The 22,504-nt window shown below is 49.6% G+C and overlaps 1 protein-coding gene across 25 annotated transcripts in view; it reads right to left on the bottom strand.

Annotated features, from left to right (window-relative positions):
• The window catches only part of Cac (calcium voltage-gated channel subunit cacophony), an 81,939-nt gene that overhangs the window by 15,009 nt on the left and 44,426 nt on the right, over window positions 1–22,504 (bottom strand). For 12 of the 25 annotated variants that reach the window (XM_076900071.1, XM_076900077.1, XM_076900091.1 and 9 more), the window contains exons 3-20: window positions 20,509–20,623; window positions 20,042–20,436; window positions 16,072–16,175; window positions 14,952–15,107; window positions 14,482–14,702; window positions 13,127–13,230; window positions 12,340–12,455; window positions 12,070–12,129; window positions 11,899–11,991; window positions 10,338–10,538; window positions 9,834–10,261; window positions 9,236–9,558; window positions 9,018–9,140; window positions 8,361–8,924; window positions 7,934–8,279; window positions 7,678–7,842; window positions 4,187–4,297; window positions 1,523–1,633 (exon numbers count right to left, since the gene is read on the bottom strand). In XM_076900071.1, the coding sequence (XP_076756186.1) occupies window positions 1,523–1,633; window positions 4,187–4,297; window positions 7,678–7,842; window positions 7,934–8,279; window positions 8,361–8,924; window positions 9,018–9,140; window positions 9,236–9,558; window positions 9,834–10,261; window positions 10,338–10,538; window positions 11,899–11,991; window positions 12,070–12,129; window positions 12,340–12,455; window positions 13,127–13,230; window positions 14,482–14,702; window positions 14,952–15,107; window positions 16,072–16,175; window positions 20,042–20,436; window positions 20,509–20,623 (3,736 nt within the window). Of the gene's footprint in view, window positions 1–1,522; window positions 1,634–4,186; window positions 4,298–7,677; window positions 7,843–7,933; window positions 8,280–8,360; window positions 8,925–9,017; window positions 9,141–9,235; window positions 9,559–9,833; window positions 10,262–10,337; window positions 10,539–11,898; window positions 11,992–12,069; window positions 12,130–12,339; window positions 12,456–12,800; window positions 12,917–13,126; window positions 13,231–14,481; window positions 14,703–14,951; window positions 15,108–16,071; window positions 16,176–19,185; window positions 19,287–20,041; window positions 20,437–20,508; window positions 20,624–22,504 lie in introns of all 25 variants that reach the window. The other 13 variants (XM_076900081.1, XM_076900082.1, XM_076900084.1 and 10 more) reach the window with 7 other exon arrangements.

The following is a 22,504-nucleotide window of genomic DNA, read 5'->3' as shown; positions in this document are numbered from 1 at the left end:
GATTAATCGGATACATCGCATCGCAGGGGGGTGTGGGGGGGTGGGAGCCGAACCGTGGACAGGAGGCGAATCTACCGGTTTTTTTTCTCTTCGAATCTCCTCTGGCTCGTAATCGGAGCGTTGTTTCGAAGATGAAGAGAGTTGGCTGAGAGGGTGGTGGTCTTTTTCGCCGACTAACGAGATACCCGGGCTCGCACGATTCGGTGATCGATGATCGGCTGAAGTATGAGTAAGTGACGGGATATCTCTTCTAAAGAAGTCTCTACTACGGGAGCATGCCGTAATAGGTTGTAGCAAGCAGACTAGAGAGAGAAAGAGGGGGAGAGAGAGAGACAGAGAGAGAGAGAGAGAGAAAAAGAAAGAGAGAGAGAGAGTGAGACGGAGATAGAGAGAGGGAGAGAGAGAAAGAAAGAGAGAAGGAGAGAGAGAGAGATAGTGATAGAAACTCGGTTGTATCGCGAGAAGCTCTACTTTATCGTTTTCCACCCTTTTTCGAGGCCAGGAAAAAGGTCACCGTAATCTAACGATTGGAGGTATGCAAGCCAGTAAGGAGTATCGCAGCGTAACAATCTCAACTCTAGCGCAGCTTCTCCTCACTCTATCGCCAGTTACGTTTTACCTCTAAGCTTTACTCTAAATACAGGGCGATTCAAAAAGGTATACCGACGAACTTTCCTCAGCTTTGTCTGTTTTTCTTTTCTCGCACCTCCGATTCGTCCGCGCGAGTTAATAGTACGCGTGAAAACAGCAGGAAGGTGGGAGAGAGAGAGAGAGAGAGAGAAAGAGAGAGAGAGAGAGAGAGATTACTGAAGCGAAAACTATCGTTACGGCAAGCTAGGTACAAACGAGTGACGATAATCGATGGAAATTCTACCGATCGCTTCGACCATTTCGCCTCTTCGCCACGAGAGCATCGAGCAACTACGCACGGGTTAAGGGTTGCATTTTCAACGAGCATTTTCGGGGAGCGTCTCCTCGCAGTGGGATACCAAACTGTTATCAAAGTTCACTCATCCCCTCCCTCCCTATCCCATTTTAACGAGTACCGCTCGAAGTTAATCGGTACACGTTTCGATCGCTCTTGCATCGTTCGTAACTCTGAAACAGATCAAACAACAGGGGGATCTTACGTTCGCAAAAGTGTCTGCTCGTCGCATCGCGTTACTGCTCGCGAGTCAATCGACGCGTTCCCCGATCGTCGCGGGTTCGTGCTCCTCGTTTCTGGCGCCGATCGACCACTCGATCGTTCCCCTCCGCGCGTTTCTTTTCGATCTAATCGCCCTCCGATTCGCGACGCCCGATCGTTCGTCCTATCTGATAATCGTTCTCGCGAGACGACGACGTTTCGCGGGTATACTAATGCTCAGGGTGATCGTCGAACAGGGGAACAAAGAACGGAAAAAAAAAATTATATTTATATATATATATATATGTATATAAAAAACGGTACATACTACAGAATTATAGTTGCGTGTGATTGAAGTCAGTGGAGTTAGTGATTAAGAGGCTGTATTTTTTATACCTTGCATCCGAAGGCGACGAGTTTGAGGATGCACTCAATGAGGAAAAGGAGGGTGACGACGAAGTTCACGACGGTCAAGGCGTCCACTAGCTTTGGCGGCGCCTCGTGATACTACAAAATACACCCAACACACAGACGTAACACAAGCTCAGACTCTTTGTTATCGTTAGCCGTTTTTTCTATTCTTTTCTTTTTTTTTTTTTTCTTTTTCTTTTTCTTTTTAATCTTAGCCATCCGCTCGTTAAAACTCGCGGTCGCATGGCTACGTGGCGTTCGCCATCAACGCGCACAACTTTCTCTCGCGTTCTTCAACGTTTTCTCGGTTTACTTGTCCACCACGTATCGAACCGCCCAACAACTTTTTTTTTTTTCTCGTTTTTTTTCTGTATTCTTTTCGCATTACTTCGACAGGCGGACAGATCGAACAAATTCTCTTCCCCAACGGGGGTCCCGCGGTAGTTTTCCGTCGAGCAGCGAGAAAGCGTGCCGGAGTATATAAAAAAAGAAGATCGTGGACGAAAGAAAGTTTGCTCGATTCGTCCGTCGAACATCGAGACCGGCTTGCAACGAGATTACATCGTCGAGAACCGATCGCGTCCGATCTCGTCCGTTACGGTAACCGAGTAATCTCGTTGCGGCGAACGTCCCCTCTCGATCGAGGGACCCTTCGATCGAACCAACTTTTTTCCTCCCCCGACAAGCTATCCAAGCAAGTCTAACCAATCTCCGTCAGAGCGATCTTTCGTAAGTAGCGTTCATCGTCGGTTCTCGCGCGCCTCTCAAAGGGCGCGCGACACGACGCGCGTGTGCGTGTGTGTGTGTCTGTGTGTGTGTGTACGGTGTGTGGTGCGTGGGAACCTGCAACTGGTCCATTTCGGCGGTGGTATGCGCGTAGAAAACGGGCGTCGTGCGTGTGTAGGCGGAGAACCGTAGACGCTCGGGCCTAGTTTGCTGCTTTTCGTTACATCCGCGAATCGACCGCTGCGATCGCATCTACGATGGGTGGATCGATGATGAATGTTTCAGGGTAAAAAGAGAAGAGAGTCACGCGCGGTCGTTCGCGATTGTATGATCGACAACGAAGCGGCGGCGGCGGCGGCGGCGGAGGCGGCGGAGGCGGCGGAGGCGGCCTCGGTAGCAACATTCATCGTTGGCCCATAACACGCAGTCGTTGCAACAACAGAGACGCTCTCCCGAACGTCGAGCATCGATTCCTCTTTTTCTTTCATTTTTTTTTTTTTTTTGTTTTTTTCGTTCCTTCTCATTTTTCTTTTCTGCGCGCGCGAGGAATCGATGCTCCACGCGGAAGCAGCGGTATACGCATGCGAGGATAAAAAACCACGTTTACGTGCAGTGATCACGTGCGGATGCAACAAGACGGAGAGCATGCAGGGAGCTTCCTCGGTTACGTTCCGTGGTACGTGTCGGTAAATTAGGCATTTCACGAGGGGCGGTTACCCCCGCTCGATGTGTCTCTAATGTAGGAGGAGTTCCTTTGAAATTAAAACAACGAGCCGGAAAACGAAAGTAGAGAGAGATAGAGAGAAGAGAGAGAGAGAGCAAGAGAGACAGACAGATAGATAGATAGAGAAAGAGAGAGAAAGAGATAGAGTGAGAGATAGATAAACGAAAAAATAATCCAACGTGACAGTTATGCCTTTTGTATCTTCGTGTCTGTTCCTTACTCCGACAAGTGTGAATGCGAGTGTCTCGTGTGTAGTGTGTTGTGCGTGTGTTCCTGTGTTCGACGTACCAACGCGACATGTTGGAAACACGTTTAACGGCGAGAACGCGACGGTCTACTTTTGGCAGTGTTCTCGTTTGTTAAAGCAGGCGGTGCTCGCTTTCCAAGCAATTCGCAGTTAAACTCGCTTCCGACGTGAGCACAATTGCGTTCAGACGACGAACTTCTCATTTAATTATCCAACGTATCGTGTGTATCGGTAAAATGCTCGACGAGGACTGCGGATCTCGGATTTCGAGCGCGAGGGAAGAACAAAAATGTAGAAAAAAAAAAAAATGAAAAGGGGGAGACAGAATTGGACGAAGTTCAATTCGATCTTACAATCCTCGTGGAGCAAAAAGTGTGCACGAACGGGCAACTCGTTCGATCGGCGTTCAGAGCCGAGCAGACGAGCGAAGTGGTAGCAACGCACGCGAGCTACCAAAGAGCTTCTACTCGAGGATTTACCACCGTCCCGCTCGGCTCTGGACACGAAAGGTTCTCTACGTACGTGTATCCTTGGAATACACGAATACTCTCGGGTACTCGATTCGACGAGATACTATGCCTATTCTTCGAGGAAAGAAAAATAAAAAAAAAACCCAAAAAATTGCTCTAAATATCGTCTAACAAGCAAAACTTACCAGCCTACACCGAAAACTGATTCTGCGATCATCTTCCGTCGCAAACCTCTATCATTACACTTCGATCGTGATTCGATCTTCTAATTACGCGATATCTTTCGCATACTAATACGGAAGCGTGGTCGCAGCCATCATTTTTCGAAGGGAGACCCGACTAACTACTCTAAGCGAGTACGTTCTCTCGATATATATATATATATAAATTGTTGTCGACGAGGGTAGACGAGGGTGGCGATGGTTGGGTCCGTGGGAGTTTGGGAGACGGGGGTTGGTTTTCGTTGGCATAGTGGAGCTTACCCTGACGCCGAATGCGGCGATCTTCAGTATGCACTCGACGGTGAACATCCCCGTGAAGCACATGTTCATGTACTTCAGCGTGTTCTTGTACGCGTCGCTTTGCCGATGGAACTGCAATGCATACACTGACAAACACACGGCCGACAGAAACAGAGACAGACAGAGACGTACAAGCCTACGAAACGCGCGTCCCATCCCGTTTCTTTAGAACGCCGTTCCCGTCCCGTTTCCACGGCCACGGTGGCCAGGGGAACGGGAAGGGATCGGGTAAACCGTCTGACCATCCAACGGCACGCACCGCTCTCGAGAACGAGACGTCGAGCGGTAATTATCGCTCGATCAGCTGGAAAATCGACGCGTTCCAAGTATAGCGCGACGTTAAATTTAGCGGCTGCCGCGACGATCGAACTCGTCGCCTACCGTTGGACGGTTCCCCCGGTGTGACGCGATCTTATTACACAAATACTTAGATAGAAAGAAACACGTGTAAAATAGAGTGCGAAATCTGTAAGTTACATGATCCCGATGTGTTCACCATATATATATATATATGTACACAGAGTACATATATATGTTAATTCTTCCAGTGGACGAAGAAAAGGTGATACACAAGTGTATAATATTAGCGTTAACCTAGATACGTGTATCTGTACGACCCTAGAGGGTGTGCGCGGTGGCGACATTAAAGAGATTGTTCTCTCTTTCGTGTCGATGGGGTGAGAGGGACGGTTCTACAGAGTACCGTATTGCGTGTGGGTTTCGTGTGCGCACAGAGGGTTGTGTCTCGGAAAAAAAACAAAGAAATTCGATGGTCCCGCAGCTGGCAGAGCTGATCGATCATCGATGTGGTTGATCGCGAGGATTGCGACGCGTCGATCAAGGAGCTGCAACCTGCAGTCGATTACGGTTACCTTCACACTTCTTGGTCGATCGCGTTGGAATCGTCGCGAGCTTAAGGCGAGGGCAACGATGGCGGAAAGAAACAGCGAGAGGAAACGAAAACGATGAACCTAGAAAGGAATCGAGGGCGAAATATTGAAAAAAAAAACAAAAAACGATGGGAGGATAGACAGAGATCGGATGGCTGACACGCGACGGATACGTTTCGTCTGTTTAGTTTCGAGGCGATGGTGTGGGGGTGGGATCGAGTCGTGCGGGCGCCCCGTGCAAGGGAGGAAACGTGTCACTGGTATCGGACTGGTAACACACATACACATTCAGTGGAAGGTTCTCGTGTTCTGGTTCACTTGACACGGCAAGAGTAAGTAGAGTCCGGTCGAGTTGGTTTCGCTTGCGAGCAGCCAGCATGCGACACGCAGTTTTGCGCGCGTGTGAAACAGTTGCGGACACATCGTGTGCGATACGTGCTGCGAGACGTGTCTGGAGGGTGATGGTTCGAGTGCGTGCCTCTGGACGAAAGCGATCGAGACTCGTCGCGCACCGCGTTCGACTCCGTCGTCGATCCAGGAATCCAGGTCTCGACGGAGGACTCGAGCCAGCAGGAGCGACGGTTTCGCCTCCACTTTCCACGGTGATACGCAGATACGATCAACATTCAGACGTGTTGTGCCATTCGTGTGCGGTTCATTCGCAAGACCAATATGTGCATCGTTTGCATCGTGTCAGGCAGTGATATCTTCGGACAACGAGACAGTGGTAGGTGAGAGAGGAGAAAACGAGCGACGCGTGTGTTCGCGGCAGGGTACACAGAGAGATTACGTGTGTGTATAATCCATATCGCGTGGCTCGACTCGGCTGAACGAGTCGCGAAGCATGGGCTCTACGTGTCGCGTGCGTCCGCTGAAAGTTCTAACAACAAGATCGCGTTGTTCGAGCGCTGCAAGACCAGGAGAACGCGTGTTTGCGAGTCAGGCTTTGTACACGGCCCTCGCAATCAGCCTTCTATGCACGTGAAACGACAGTCGAGCGCAACGAGGTGTGTTGTGCCGCAATCAGACATACACCAAGTGTCCAAAAGAAACAGGTAAACGAGTAAAGGGAAGAAAAAAAAAATGATAGAGAGAGAGAAAGAAAGAGCGAGATAGAGATAGAGATAGAGATAGAGAGAGAGAGAGAGAAACGTGCTGTAAAAACACGTGGATTCGCGTGCAGAGGTTGTTGCAGGCCGCAACTTTTTCCCTCGTTCTTGTAGGCCGTGTCCTTTCTGTTCTAGTTAGCCTTTAATCGGATCAAGCCAGTCACTCGTGCAACGCATCGAACCCCGCCACCAGTTCAAACATGGGCTTGTCAAGGTATACGAGTCGAACGCACGTCGTGTGTATGTGTGGTTGTGTGTACACGGCCGTCGCGGGGCCGTATCGATGGTCGATATCGTTCCTCCGCGCGTCTTCGAGTACGTCTACTATCAAAACGAGGACACAGCAGCGGGCATGCAATAAGAAGAGAGGAGCCAGGAGCAGAAGAAGAAACGGAACGAAATCAAAACCCGGCTGTAACGGTGGAAAGAAACGTAAAGATAATTGAGAAGATCGATAATAATAATAATAATAATAATAATAATAATAATGGCCAGGAAAGCGAAAATGAAAGAAATGTTCGCGTCGAACGCGAATAGGTTTCGTGTCGTATATCTGTATACAGGTACATGTATAATGTTAACGTAGGACAGAGAGCGAGGCGCGAGTAGCCGCGGCATTCGAGCGATCTTCCGGTCCCCATTTGAACCGATTCCAAGTTCAATGGTAGAACCGGTGCGGGAGAGGATTGGTTTTGGCTCGAGCCGCGGGCACTCGCGCGCGCTTGGCATGGAAATAAAAGTGTCTCGATTCTGGAACGAGCGGTGAATCGAGGGGTTCGGTTCTCAACTAAAGGCCGCTCCGAAGAATGGACCACGGATGGAGGGGAGAAGAAAAGGAGGCATCGGCTTCGAAGGGGGAGACACAAGAGTATTCAACATAGCTGTGTACACGTATCAATGGATGACAATTATACAGAGAGCAATAAATAAATTGGCAGGCAAGAACAACAATGTCCTCGTACAGATATAACGTTATATCTTACAGTCGCTTCGAACTCTCCATTGTGCACGTTTGAGACGAGAAAGACGGTGTTTAGGCTGCTTTTTGCGATTGGTTAAAGTTGCCGAAACGCGAGCCAGATCGCGGGAAGGACTCGCGACGGGGCGCGCAAGGATCGAGCGTACCGCGGAAGGAAACGTGTATTCGTTTTCGTTTCGCTATCTCGATGGTAAAAAGAAAAAAAAGGAAAAACGGAACCGCGGATGGTTTCCTTCCGGTGCTCGCGTCTTGTCGCCACGTTCGTTCGAGTACGCGATCAGGCTCGTAACGTTCGCGTGATCAATTTCTTATCTTCTCTTTTTTCGAGACGTTCTCCAATTGAAAAAAGAGAGAGAGAGACAGAAAGAAAGAGAGTAGAGAGTAGAGAGAGAGAGAGAGAGAGAGAAAGAGAGAGATAGATAGAAAGAGAGAGAGAGAGGACAGAGCATAACGAACGAATCGTTGAACGCTTACCTTCATCATGAGCAGTATTGTGTTTAATACGATGAGAGCCATAATAAAATATTCGAACGGCGTCGATACCACTATTCTCCAGATTTTGTACTTTACGCTGTTTCGCTCTTTCGGCATGTACCTCTCCAAGGGTCGCGCTTGTATCGTGAAGTCTATGCAAGATTTCTGAAAGAGATCGATTTGCGACAGAGTGACCGGGTTGGCGAGATCCGCGCGAGGTTACAGCTAAGCGGGAGGAAGGGGGTTACCAACCAACCTGATTCTTGTCGATTTCGCCGTCTTGCAGTTCAGCCTCTCCCTGCTCCTGGAAAGTGATGATGATCAAGGCCACGAAGATGTTGACGAAGAAGAATGGAAAGACGATGAAGTAGACGATGTAGAAAATGGACATCTCTATGCGAAAATTTTGGATGGGGCCCTTGTCCTCGTAGGTGGCCGCCATAGAGTTCTGTAGAATTTGCGGCCAGCCCTCGCCGGTCTGTACCGCGAACAGCGTCAGCATCGCGGCCATCACGTTGTCGTAGTGGAACGACTGGGACTGCCACTCCCGTTTCTTTGGCTCTGGCAGCAGGGCGCCATCTTCGAAAACGAAATATTGACCCCTGCGCGAGGCACAGATCGTAGAGCAACGTGAGAAACTAAACGCATCGCAGATAGTTGTTAGCGGGCCCCGGGATACTCACTGGCAATCCTGTTGCGTGTATTTGCTCTCGTCGCTGCAGTAGGAGAACTTGCCGTTGAACAGCTGCACCGCGATCACAGCGAATATGAATTGGAACAATATGTACACTATGAGAATGTTGATGACGTTTTTGAGACTGTTCACCACGCAGTCGAAGACCGCCTTCAGCTTCGGCACTCTCTTGATCGTCTTTAACGGCCTAAGCACGCGCAACACCCTCAGCGACTTGATCGTCGAGAGATTCTGTCCGGCGGAACTACCGGTCATGTCGAACGCGAACGAGACCGCGGCGCATATCACCACCACAGCGTCCATAATGTTCCAGAACTCGCGTAGATACGAGCCCGGATGAAGGATGATCCCGAGATCGATGATCTTCAGTATCATCTCGACGGTGAAGACACCGGTGAACGCGTAATCGAAGTAATTGAGAATTTCGTTCCTCGGCGAGGCCTCCCATACGGGATCTTCGGCGGCCAACGCGATACTCGACAACGATATCACCACCATTATGAAGAAGTCGAAGTACCTCAGGTTGACGACCCAATGGGCGGCTCTTCTTACGCTGCGCAGTCCGGAAACAGAATTTCGACACGGTTTAATTCCTCCATCGTTCCACCATCGCGGAACGTTTCGATCGAACTTGGGCCAAACTTACGGATTCGTAGGGGACAGTATAAACATGGAGGAGTATGGCAGCATTGGTTTTGGTCCCATGTCATCGTCCTCGTCCTGCTTTTTCTCTTCTTCGGATGACTGTTTCCCACCTTTTCCGTCTTTGCTGAAATTCCACGAGCCTCGTTACCATCGTTGCAATACGATACACGTGTATCAAAGAGAAAAGAGAGAAAAAAAAAAAACGAGAAGAGCGCTTACAAATTCTGGTTCGGACTCGGAGGGCAGATTTCTACTTTAGGCGCGCTACCGTCTTTCGGCTTCTGCAGCGACTGGATCTCCTTCTCGAGCTCCTGCGCCTGCTTCTGCTTGTCCTCCACTTCTTCCTCGTCCTCCGCGGCGCTCAGCTCTTGCGCGTTCGCCAGATTGTCGACGGCGATGGCCAAGAACACGTTCAGCAGCGTGTAGTTGCCGAACAGCACCAGCACGATGAAGTAGAGCGAGTAAATCATGCCCTTTTTGTGACCGCCTTGCGACTCTATACCCTGATACATCACTTCGTTCCAATCTTCTCCGGTCAGGATCTACGATATTATATCAGTTTAGCGTTTGCGAACCCTCTCTCGCGTCTCCTCGTCCTGACAAGCGATACGAGTCTCCGGAGGAAAGACTATATCTCGTGTTCTCTTTCCTCCGTCGCGATTAACACGTTCGCTGCAGATCATACGAAATCGACACGTGCTACCGCTCTGGTAGTCGCGTCTCGTCCATTCGCAGCGAACGCGTTAAGAGAAGCTCTTCTGAAGCAATTGTACGATATCAAAGGGTGCGAAGAAAGAAGAAATATGGTAGAACTTACTTGGAAGACAGTGAGCAGCGCGATGGGAAAGGTGTTGAAGTTTGTGGGCGGCGTGCCGTATTCGAAGTTGAACTGACCGCCGAACAGCTGCATGCCGAGCAGCGCGAATATGAGAATGAAGAGGAAGAGCAGGAAGAGCAGGGAGATGATGCTACGCATCGAGCTGAGCAGCGATATTACGAGGTTCCTCAGGCTCTTCCAGTATTTGGTGACCTTAAAAATTCGCAGGAGTCTAAGGGCACGTAGGACGGAGAGGCCGAAAGAGCCGGACTTCACCTCGGACCAGATCACTTCGAAGATCGATCCGGAGATGACCACGCAGTCGAAACGATTGAAGCTCGAGTCGAAGTATGTGCGAGGACCGAGCGCGTACACCTTTATAAACATCTCGAGCATGAACAGAGCCAGGAACACGAACTCCGCGAAGTCTGCCAACACCAAGAGAACACGTACTCTTACCCGTGGATAAAAAAAAACCTCGACCAGGGCGTACAGTTCACTTACAGAGGAAGTCGGTCAACCATTGCGGTTGCTTGTGATGTTCCACGGCTACGCAAACGGTATTGAAGAACACGAGGACGATGACGAACCAGTAGAACTTTTGCGACTTCACCGACTTTCGTATCCAGTACCTGAACCTTTTCTCGGCCAGCCAGAATTGCTTGCACGGCCCCTTCTCCTTCGTCGACGAGGACCTCGAGAACCCTGCAAAAAGTACAATAGATTCCATTTCTCTTCCCAAATTTACGCCTCGAGCCTATCGATCGAATCGCGTTCACTGATCGCTCTCGCTTTCGCGGCAATGTTATTATCATTATACACCTCCACGTTCGACCGGAGAACATCTTTGTCTCCGACTCTCCTTTTTTCTTTCAATCGTTCACTCACGACGATATATATGCATATACATAGATTATATATATATTATACTAGACACGTATGGACAGAGTTACGTCTATTCTAAACAGTGTCACTAATCTACGAGTCGACTCAATCTATGGACCGAAGCTATGATCTATCGCTAGGACCTAACAAACCTATCCAACGTTCCCTTCTATTTGCGGCGCTGAATCTCGTCAAACAGATTTCTCGCCGCGTAATACTAGAAAAAAAAACATCGATCGGTACTCCTCCACTGTTGGACGTACCCAGACACCACGTGGACACACTATCGCCCGTGGACATTCGCGAGCCGTCGAGCTTCTAATCGTTCGTCAACTGTGGACGAGGGCAACACGTGCGTGCGACACGCGCGAATGTCGTCGAGCGATTTACAGATGTACACAAATAGATACAAGTATAGACCAGCCAAAAGAAGCGATCCTAGAAAACGGGGAAAATAAAACGAATCAGCGGTCGCCCGCGACTCCCTCGTTCGTATTAATCGCGCGATCAATCACGCGCTCGGCTCTGCCATGCTCTCATCGTGCGCTCGCCGCACCATCGAGCGATGATGTGGTACGCGAGCACTGTTCTCTACGGCAGAGTCGATCGACGAGCAACGTCGTCGGTTCGGAGATGCATTCGGAATTGGTCGTGGTGTATGCGAATGTTTGGCGGAGTATGCGTGGCACGTGTCGCGGGTGAAACGAAAGGGCCTTTGAAACGAACAAAAACAAGGCAGAAGAAGACAGATACGAAAAGAAGTTACGAATACAGCCTCGTTTACGTTGCTCTTTGCGAGTCGTGACACCGATGGATGTAGTTACCTTTCAGTTTTTTCTTAGGCACTGAAACAAGAGGAACATCTGATAGCGTATGTATAGAACGTCTCTCGCCGTGGTCGAGATAATTAAGCGTCGCCCTTTATCGGATCAGAAGTAACGTCCGATTCCCTTTTTCTCTTTCTCTCTCTCTCTCTCTCTCTTTTCGTTTTTCTTTTTCTGGTTCGTCGCTTCGGTTTCTCCGCGACCAGAGGGGAAGATGAAGGAACGTGGACGTTACTCGTGAGAGGCTATTCTCGATTTTGATTCCGAATGACGAGTGCGAACGTTCGAAAGGAATCAGACGGTGAAAGGGTGAAAAGTGGTCTCCCGTTGGATCGAGTAGGACAAATACAACTCACCGTCGTCCTGGTCGTCATCGCCTTCCTCTTCCTCCGTGTCCGTGCTCTTGCTCTTACCAAGCTTCTTCTTCTTCGCCTCGGCTCGTTTTCTTCCTGCAAGACGTACAAAACACGCGTGTTTTTAAGTGGACGCGTCCGCGGATGGAAACGAGAGAGTGGTAGATCACGAACCTTCCAATATGTGCTTCTTTTCCTCCTCCGTGGTCCTTTCTTCCGCGAGTATTACCTCCTCTAGAAACAACAGCGAGCGGTTTAGTCGGCGCGCGGTGGTCGAGTTCTAATTAAGGGAGAGAGAGCAACGAGCAACCACGCGTTAGAGATTACTGCTCGAGGAAAAGGGGGTAGAAAAGCTACGAGACTTTTGCCTAAGGAGACGTTAGCCGTGAAAATGGTGCTCGATCGATAATCGATAGGATAGGCTGGCGTGGTTCACTTTCTAACCTGCTTTGCAGATCCAATTCAGGTAACAGTATAGTTCATGCTCGAGCTGCTGTTGTCTTCGCAATTTCAGAAAGGACTGCCGGTTCTCCACCTTCTCCCTCTCCTTCGCAAACTCTCTACAAGCGTTATACAGACGATAGGTTTTACGGATGAAATAGTAAGAGATGATCGTATCGGTTTTTGCTTTTTGCGAAGGGGGACACTGATACGTCCACGATGTGTAAATATGCGTGTTTATACGTGTATCTAGCAGAGGGATTACGTTTTACTTATGAGCGTCGAGGCAGTCGCCGCGACAGGCAGCCTATACGTTGTACGTAACAGGGTACGGTGGTGTCGGAGATGTACTTGGCTTTTACTACTAGCTGGCGGTACGATACGCGGTCGCGCTACTGCTACGTGCGGGGTATATACGTATGCTAGCTTTGATAAACGTAAGGAAAGATCGATCGTTTCGAGACCTGCTTGAGTGATCCACTTTAAGTAGGCACTGAACGCACTCGTGAACAGACGTTTTCTCTTTGCTTTCTGATAAGCCGCCCGTCTCTCGACGCGTGTTCTCTCGTTCGAGAACTCCCTGACGAACAAGAAATAGAGGTAATCTCGAGGGGGTTCGTCGCAGCTGGAAACGCGGGACCGCGAGCCGGTGCGCGAGGTCGACGCACCCATTCGCTAGAGATATCGTGGTTTCGTAGCTCGATGGCTCGCTGATTCGTCGCGTCGAGGGGTAGTTTAAACGTAAACAATTTGGGGGAGGAACGCGGAGATTGATAATGAAAGTACTCACCCGCTCAGGACACCAAGAACTAAGTTCAGCATGAAGAATGAGCCAAGGACGATCAATGGTATAAAGTAAATCCAGTTGTACGTGCTGCCAAGAGCGTCGTTTGTCTGCAAATTCGACCAGAGCCACGTGAAGCCCATGTGTTACGTGTGCGAGCGCGAGTCACCGATTTCCACACAGCTGTTACGCGCATCGATCGCGATGATCGAAACCAAACATCATTGGCATACGACATACAAACATCGAGACACTTAACGCTTCACTTTCCCTCTAACCCCGTTTACCCTTTCAAAACGACCGTGACTGGCTAGACGCGCAACGATCTAGCCTCGTTCTTGATCACCGTTGCTAGAAACAGCACCGACCAAATCGCGGATCGATCGATCGATCGATCGAACGTTCTCCCAATTTTCAAATCGCGTACGACACCGCAGTGCTGTTTCTCGCGCGACGGGGAGTCTGTACTCTTTACAACGCGACTTGCCAAAAAAAGAATGTTACCCGATCCCCATCGTAACTCGAGAACTCAAAAGATATCGATCATCGTGCGCGGGACCGGCTCGAAGAAATCCAATCGATCCCGTTGCGGTTTGGAGTTCTTCGAGTGCCAGCGGCGCAGAGAACGAAGCGTACGGAAAGATACAATTAACATCAAGAATTTGCAAAGAGGGCTGAAACTGACAGTGTTATACTGAGCAAGGTGAACATGTAGGTCAGTGTTACATAGCTGTAAGTAATGTACATCAGCAAGCACTTCCGATCGATTCCGGGGGGCGGGGCCAGGGGGTGTTTCGGCAGGGGGGCCAAGGGGTTGGTTAAGAAGAGTAAGAAACGGCGGAAGCGGAACGGTAATCGGGCAGACACAGAGATAAAAAGTAGAGAAACAGTGGTCGCAAGTAAGTAGAACAAGTCAACACAGAGGAGTACGATCGCCATTGGTGACACTGTTACTGTTTGGGGTGGCTGGAATAACATTTAGAAGTATAGACAAGTAGTAGACAGGTGGGTGGACGGTAAAGAAGAACAGCGAACGACGGCAAGCAGTTTTAAACGAGGGAGGCTGGGTAACGGGTGGGTTAGATAGGTGGAGACAGAGAAGTGGTACCGAACGAAATGGGACCCGGTCGTTTGCCCTTGGCGGACGCGGTTCGTCGTTGCGAGAGGGATGGGGCTCGCGAGTCGTGCAACGGCGTTACGCAGGGGAAGAGAAAAGGTGTACCACGGTAAAGGGGGATGACGGGATAAGCGCGAGATTGAGACGGTGACGATGACGTGCGCGATACACGTACGCAAGAGTACAGGAGACAGATAGAGACAGATAGAGTTTTTAACACTGAAGGACATATCTCTTGCTTTACCCAGTACAATATGGCAGTCCAGCCCTCCATAGTGATGCACTGGAAGACAGTGAGCATGGCGAATCCGATGTTGTCGAAGCTGGTGATGCCGAAGTTTGGTCCCTCCCAGTGATCCATGCACGTCGAGACGTTCGCGTCGCACACGTGGGCCCCGAATGGCGCCTCGGATTTGTTGTCCGTGTTACACGGGCTCGGCTGTTCGCCCTCCTTCATGATTACATCTAGAACAGAGTGAACGTCAGACCGATCGCCCCGGTAGCTCGCAGACAGAGCCTTTCTTTCCTTCACGTGCGACTCTCGGTTCGGATGGTTTCACCTGTATGAACCATCCCAACGATTCTCTCGAACGGAACAAAACTCTCTCTCTCTCTCTCTCTCACACACACTCACACGCACACACTCTCTCTCCCATCCTCTCACTCTGTTCCTCTCTCGACTTTTCACACGCGACTTCCTCAGGATCTACTCACTGATATCCCTGATGCTGTAACACGTTTTATGCAGGGTTCCCGAATAGAATTCGAGGCCGATGATGGCGAATATCACGATGGCGAAGAGTACCAGCAGGCCGATCTGCAGAAGCGGCGCCATTGCCTTGATAATAGACTTGAGCACCACCTGGAGACCTGTTTAGAAGAAAAATTCAACCAGGAGTAATTAGGCCCAACCGCCGCGCCCTACAAGCGATTCACGTGTCTTTTCTACTCGACTCGTATTTCGCGTACGCTCTCTTCGTTTGACAAAAAGGTTTCTTTCTCTCCTCGCTGCTCGGGGAAGCGTGCGTGCCATACTCTGGTTTATAGTCATTCTAGCGCTCGAATTCCACCAGATTTGAAAAGATGCGTTTCAAATTGGGATACTTCGTTCTTTGTTACATGGACACAGCATACAACTCTTAAAGTATATCATCTATTTGGGTGGTGCTACGTAAAGAAAACAATCGTTCTAACGTTGCAAGGCATCTACGTGTAGATATGTATATATACGTCTACATGTACAATGCGTACGTATATGTAGATATATATATGCATAGAGAGAGAGAGATGTATAGAAATATATACTTGCAATAATATTAAATACTACACTGATCTACGAGCTTTTACACGTCGTCGTTGTTGAACGTTAGTCGTCGCGTCTGTTCGCTCGTATAATCGTATCTACGTAGCAGCTAAAATCGATAAACGGTAACGTTTCGAAGGATCGGATCCACTCGATCCACGAAGTATCCGAATTGCAGATACGGGAAATGGACGCGCGTTCCTCGAGCACCAAGCATCGTCGCGTTGTCTCGTCCCGTTAAGAACCAAAAAAAAAAACAAAAAAAAACAAAAAAAAAGAACAAAAGAAACGAAAACGAAACGAACAAACAAATGGAAGCCCGCTCGTGACTCGACCGGTCCAATTGCGGATCGGAAGTGAACCGTCGAACCGTGAAGTAACGTGAATTTTGCTCGGCAAATGTTCTCGTCTGCTCGCGCGAACGATGGCGAAGGGAAAAAGACAACGAAAAGAAAACGAGAAATAGAAGAGAATTTGGTACGATTCGGCAGATCGGATTTTCATGGCCGATTGTATTGAAACGCTACTCACTCGGTATGCCGGAGACAAGTTTGAGCGGTCGCAACACGCGTATCGCACGCAACGTGCGCAGATCCATATCCAGTTCTATGCCTTGCGAGAACGCCGTGATGAACCTGCCCCAAAACACACACACCCCGCCACACTTTACTACTTACTACTCTATTACACTAATACTCACGCTACTTAAGTACTTAAGCTACACAACTATATGGTAACTAGCGTTCTATTGCCTAACCCGTGGGAGATTCGGGAAATGTCTAATCGGTGGTGGGGTTCAAGTTCTCAAGTCTGGGACCGATATACCACACAACACGTATACCGTCGTCGTCGCTTTCTTCTCGTATCGACGCGAGACGAAATCAATTTTATCTCAGCACATAGCGCGGCTACTTCTCGCAGCTTTTCCCTATGGGAGTCGGGAGCCGTTCGATCGACGCGCTCTATGATACACGGAACTGCTGCTAAATCGCGGACAGAGCGTCTAGACTAGACGGGGAGGGTGGCTACGCTCTAAAGTCGACTCGACGAGAGGAAATTTTCGGCCGATCGAAGGTGACGCCGGGTTCAAAGTTACGAATCCGCCTCCCCCTCGATCGTACGTCGTAACAATCGAGTCGAAAGACAAAAGGAGCCGAAGGCTCGACTCTCGATTCTCGCTGGCTCGGATTAGCTTATCGAATTAGCGCATCGGTGGATTACCCTTTAAACTGTGTGCGATCGCGAGGGAGGCCGGCGGAACGGTTTCAATGGAAATCAATTCGGCTTATTATCGAACCGATCGGAATTAACTGAAAGTGTGTTTAAATATCGAAAGCGTGAAAGCTGGCTGACGGGACGGGGCGACTACCACGGTAAGAGATTAATGTTTAACGATGACTTCTACTTTAGTGTTTTTTTTTTTTTTCCTCTCCTCTACTTTACTTTCGCAACAGCCTCGACTACGGATAGTGGGGTGATTCTTGTTAAATTACTCACGCGAGATTCTAATTCTAGATGCCCGTGGATACGGATCCTGTCGACTATAACTCTACTCGGTTCCACGAACTATGACAAACGTAACGTCCGTCACGGTCGTTCAACTCGCTACGAAGCTTGGCGCGCGACACCCCGTTTACTTATTTCAAATATCGGTGGGGATGGTTCCGTTCGAACGCCATCCGTTGTCGACGTGAACGACCCCGACGAATCGTCGCGCAACGCGGCACAGCGTTCGCGTCCTACTCTACGGTTACATCAACGTCCAAAGAGGAACGATCTCTAGAAAACTGTCTTCCTACGGGAGCATCCTCCTACGTTTGTTTGTTTTTTTTTCTTTTCACCAAAAAGGCTGTTCGTCCGCGTGGAAGAAAAATTGATTTCATTTCCGAGCGGCGAGCGTCTCGTTAGAGACGCTCTCGAGCATTCGATCATGCGCCAATGCGTGTTTTTCTGGGGTGTCGATGGGGGAAGTGAAATTTCGAGGATCCGTGTGGTCGAACTGGGAATGGAACTGGGAACAGAGAGTGAGAGTGAGAGATAGAGAGATACAGAGAACGAAGAGAAGAGAGAGAGAGAGTGTGTGTGAGAGAAAGAGAGTGAGAGAATTAGTGAGAGAGAAAGAGAGAGGATATCTCGGTGTCGGTGTCTAAAAGTCTGTGGGACTATGACTCGGTGGTCTCTCGAGGGTGTCTAAAGGTATACGAGTTCTCTAGCAAAACACGAGCTTGCTCGATTACGTTACTGTTCTAGAACACGTACCTATTTACCAACGTATAGTCAATTCTATCAATCAGTGGCTGTAGCTAAATATAGAGTTCACTAAATATAGAGACACCTTTCAGGCCAGTAGTTTCGTATTTATTCGTGTGTCGGTGCGAGTCCGTTTCCCGTTGCAATTTCATTCCTGATCCCGATTCGGAATCCGATTCGAGTCTGTCCTTACCGCCAGTCCTTTCTTCTGTTCGCGCGCGTTGGCGAGGTACGAGCGAGGAGGAAGACAAAAAAAAGAGAAAAAAAGTGGAAGCAAAAATGGTACCGCGAGAAGTGTTCGTCTCGATGGTCGTCTGGAGAATTCGACGGTCCGGTTTTGTAGAGTGGTCGTCGTGTTTCGTGTGTTATTTTACGTGCGTGTGTACGTGTCTAAATAATTGGTCGGCTTTTGAAACTCTCTAAAAGTACGGACAACAGTGTGCACAAAACTGAACATAACGACAGGAGAATAGAGCAAAGTAGTAAACGCAATATAACACTAGCCACTAGTTCACGCAAGTCCTCTAGAGTAGAGACAGTAGAGTACAGTAGTACGCATTATAGATACGCATAATATATATAACACACTTGAATTACGCAAACCACGTGGACACAGAATATATAATAAATATGTATGTATGTATATATATATATATACGCAATTGTACATAGATTCAATTATAATATCGATCATCAACTGTCAACGATCATCTAGCGTCAATCAACTGATCTAATACACCCATAGCCTCTAAGTGTGATGGTCAATCAACGACAAAAGTAAAAAAGTAAAACGGAACACGCTCAAACGACGTGAAACGTGAAGAAGGTGTTCAGATGGTAAACTAAACGGGGAAAACTAAAAGGATAGAAAAACTAAGGCAAACGTTAAAGTAGTAAACGGATAGACGAAAGAGTTAACAAGTATACGCAAGATAAATTAGCTGATGCTGGTCTCGCTTGCCAGAACTAAACGTCGACCCAACGTGTCAACTAAAGCAAAAGAGACAGACAGACAGACAGAGAAAGATAGAGAAAGAGAGAGAAATAGAGAAATAGATAGATAGAGAGAGAGAGAGAGAGAGAAAGAGAAATGATAAAAAATAGAGATGTAATTAGAGCTAAAGAAAAAAGATAGAGAAAGAGAGAGAGAGAGAGAGAGAGAGAGAGAGGAGAAGAGAAACTAAACGGTCGACGAAAACTAAGTGTGTCTGGTTAATCAAGAAACGTATAAAACTAAGGAGACTAGTCGAACGCACACAAACTGCCAGGAACAACGGGGGATAAAATTAGTTAGTTATCAATCTGCTGCTCGACTGTTCTCTGTTACTGCACTCTGTACTGTTACTTATGGCGTTTAGTATCGTTTGCCGTTTCGCAGAACTGTGACTGACTCACTTGGAATTTTCGAAACCAGCTTTAGCGGTCTGAGGACCCTGAAGGAACGTAGCATACGCAGGTCGACGTCCACGTTTGTTTCGGCGAACACGGTCATCGACCTAATCCAAGGATTACTCTAGAATCTATCTGCTCGGCCGGGAAAAAGACCGATCGACGTGCGATCTCCTTAAATCTTAATATCTGACCGGAGAAAGATCCTCTCGTGCCTGTCGTTCGTTCGCCGCTTCCAGGAACCGCTGATGCGTGACGACCTTCGCGAGCATAAAACACGGCGAACCGCAGGCGAAAGGCTTTCTCCGTTCAACCGGTACCCCTCGAGTTAATCGTAACGCGATAGAGGGATGTCGATCAAAGACCTGACCAATTGACATTCTCCTCGTCCCACTGTTTTCCTCTCCACGTGTCTAAATCGCTCGTACGCGTTATTTCTTTGCGAAAATCACAGCCATGGAAAGAGAGAAGATATAGACAGAGTGAGAGTGAGAGAGAGAGAGAGAGAGAAAGAAAGAGAGAGAGAAAGAGAGAAAGAGAGAGAGAGAAAGTGAGAGAGAAAAAGTGGAAAGAGCAAGAATGCGCTGCTCCTCTCGTTCGTTATTGCGCGGAGGAGGAGAACGCGACCGGGGGAGAACGAAATGATGAGTGAGCTCGCGGGTGAAGCAAAAGTAACGGCAAACATCTGTAGACATCGCAAAGGGTGTACCCGGTTCGATTCGTCGAACACAGGTGGGCACCTCCGCGTGGGAACCCCCGAACCCACCCCGTACGCAAAACATCCCGTAGAACGGAGAATAAAGGGGAGAAGAATATTGGTCGGCCTTGGAAATATAGCGGGAATGGAGAATAGTTCGCTCACCCGGTCACCACGACGAAGAAATCCATGATGTTCCAGATGTTGCGCAGATAGGAGCCACGGTGGAGGACGAAGCCAAGGGCGAGGATCTTGAGGCTCGCCTCGACGCAGAAGATCCCGAGGAAATAGATTTCGGTGGCCTCGAGCTTCTGCGCGAGTATGGTCTTGTCCTGCTTGGGCAGGTGCTCCTCGAGGGCGAGGACCACGCAGTTCGCGATGATGGTGAGCAGGACGGCGTACTCGAAGGGCGGCCATTCTATTATGAAGCGGGTATGCTTCCTGATGCAGTTATCCTCCGACAGGATGAACAACGACGTGGTGCCCTTGCAGGCTCCCCCACAGCCACCCGCCCCTCCGCCCTGATCCCGGCCTGACGCCATGTCCACCAGACCAGGTACCTGCGTGTCGATCCATTCTCGCTCAACCGGACGGACGTACCAGCGCACCGGAAACTACCGCGTCAAACTTACCTCCCCTCGAAAGCTAGTACAGTCACCGCGACCACACAGTCCGGCCAACCACGGCCTTCTCCTGTACTGTTTCGCGTATCCAGGGTCCCTTTGTGCCGCCTTTTGCGCTGCCAACCTGGAAGCCAACCAACATCGAACACCAGTTAGCCGGCGAGCGTGAAAAAATCTCACGGTGACGCGCGCCGCGATTTTCACGCGGACGGACGAGGGAGAGCTCGTTAACGAGCGACGCGAGCGCGTACACGTGACACACACCGGGGCTAATTAACTGCATTAGCCGAGACTTTTGCAACGGGGACGCCGCGTGCGTCGCCTTCCCCCCCTCTCGTAGGAGAGTGCAATCAAGCTAGCCGGTAATGCAATAACTCGCGACAAGGATCGCTCGCATCCACGGCCAACCATCCTTCCAAGATTGCGTCCCATTCACGCGGGCCTTGATTCCCTATTCACCAGCGATCGCTCTCCCGTCCCTTTAACCATTTCGAGCACGTTTGCGGGGAACGCGCGCGCCTCCATCGAAACGTTAACCAGCGTTCGCAAAATGCGATACTTACCGCCGCCGTATTTACGGTACGATACCCTTCTCGAATCGTTTCTCGCGTCATCGAGCAGCTACGAGCTCGCACCCGCTTACCTTATCGACGGCGATCGCAGCCGAGCTGATTATCGAGACGTGGCAGCGGCGACAACGCGAATCTTCCCACGGCCGCACTACGGACGCCGCGGCGCGGCGTCGCGACGATTCGAAATCGCGCGAGACTGGCATCCGTCCCAAATTTTTCCCGATCCGCAGTGACCTCAACCCTTTCTTCCGTCTGTTTTCGAAATCGCCGCTTCGTTCGATCTCGAATTGGCAGCCCTGTGCGGACGGGCGTCGAGGCGAGTCGAATCGAGTCGGGTCGCTTCTCTGGAAATGGAACGTCGCGACGCGGTTCCAAAACCCCTCGACTTTCGTCGACGCTTTCCTACGAGTCGAAACAACCGACGCTGGCGAACGATTAACCGGTATCGAGACCGGTTCCGCACCAGATTGCCCGTTTATTCGCCACTCCGTCTCTCTGTTGTTAAAATCGAAGCGGGAATAATTGATAGAGCGCGCGCCCCGTCACGGGAAGATCGATAGTACTCTCGAAAATGAGAGCCAAGCTGCCATCATGCGCGTCTTCTCCCTTCGAGCTGTCTCGATGATCGTTACGCCAGCCAGTTATGCAACAGGTGCAACCTATTACCGATTACGACGCGGTCCGGCTCTTTTTCGAACACGACCGGATGGACAGTGCCCTCCTGGGATCGAGGATCTCTTCGCACTCGAGATTCGACCCCCAACTGCTTCCTCTAATTTGGAATATCGTGCCTGTGCAAAAGATTTACGACAACAATTCCATTTGACGCGAGACGCGAAAATTTTCTGGTGGATCGCAAGCCTTTTAGCCGAGGCGAAGAGTTTGGATCTTAAGAAAAATGTACTCTCAAAATGCACGCGCGTCTTAATTAATTATTCCGCTCCCGTGCTGAGCTTTCGAAATTCCGACGGAAAAGCGAAGGTTAGTCGCGATTTGTGCGAGGCGACGTCGTCCAAAGGGACTTTTTTACGGGTTTAGCTAGCTGACGACAGGGAGCACCGAGATCCGTGCCAAGCCACCGTGTCGCCAGCCTATCTTTCCCTCTTTTTTTTCTATTCGCAGTAATTAATACGAGGCTGATCCTTCCTCCCATCGCGGACACTCGCGCGTCGTTCATCCTCCGACTCGATTCGATTCCATCGAGAAACGACGCCATGGATCAACGAACCGAAAGAGGCTCTATACGATCCCGTTGTTTCAGCATACTCGAGCCGGCGGAAAGGTTGGATTCCTGTTTATTGAGAACAGCCGTCGCGCCTCCGGATCGGAATTCAGTAGAATTAGCCAGTTAATGGTCAGACCGATACCGGAACCGTAACCCACTCTAATTGAATCGTTACAGGAGTCGATCGATCTGCCTACGGTTTCAGTTT

Source organism: Xylocopa sonorina, chromosome 8 (genome assembly GCF_050948175.1).
Source record: "Xylocopa sonorina isolate GNS202 chromosome 8, iyXylSono1_principal, whole genome shotgun sequence".
Lineage (NCBI taxonomy): Eukaryota > Metazoa > Arthropoda > Insecta > Hymenoptera > Apidae > Xylocopa > Xylocopa sonorina.
This window is presented reverse-complemented; position numbering and strand designations above follow the sequence as displayed.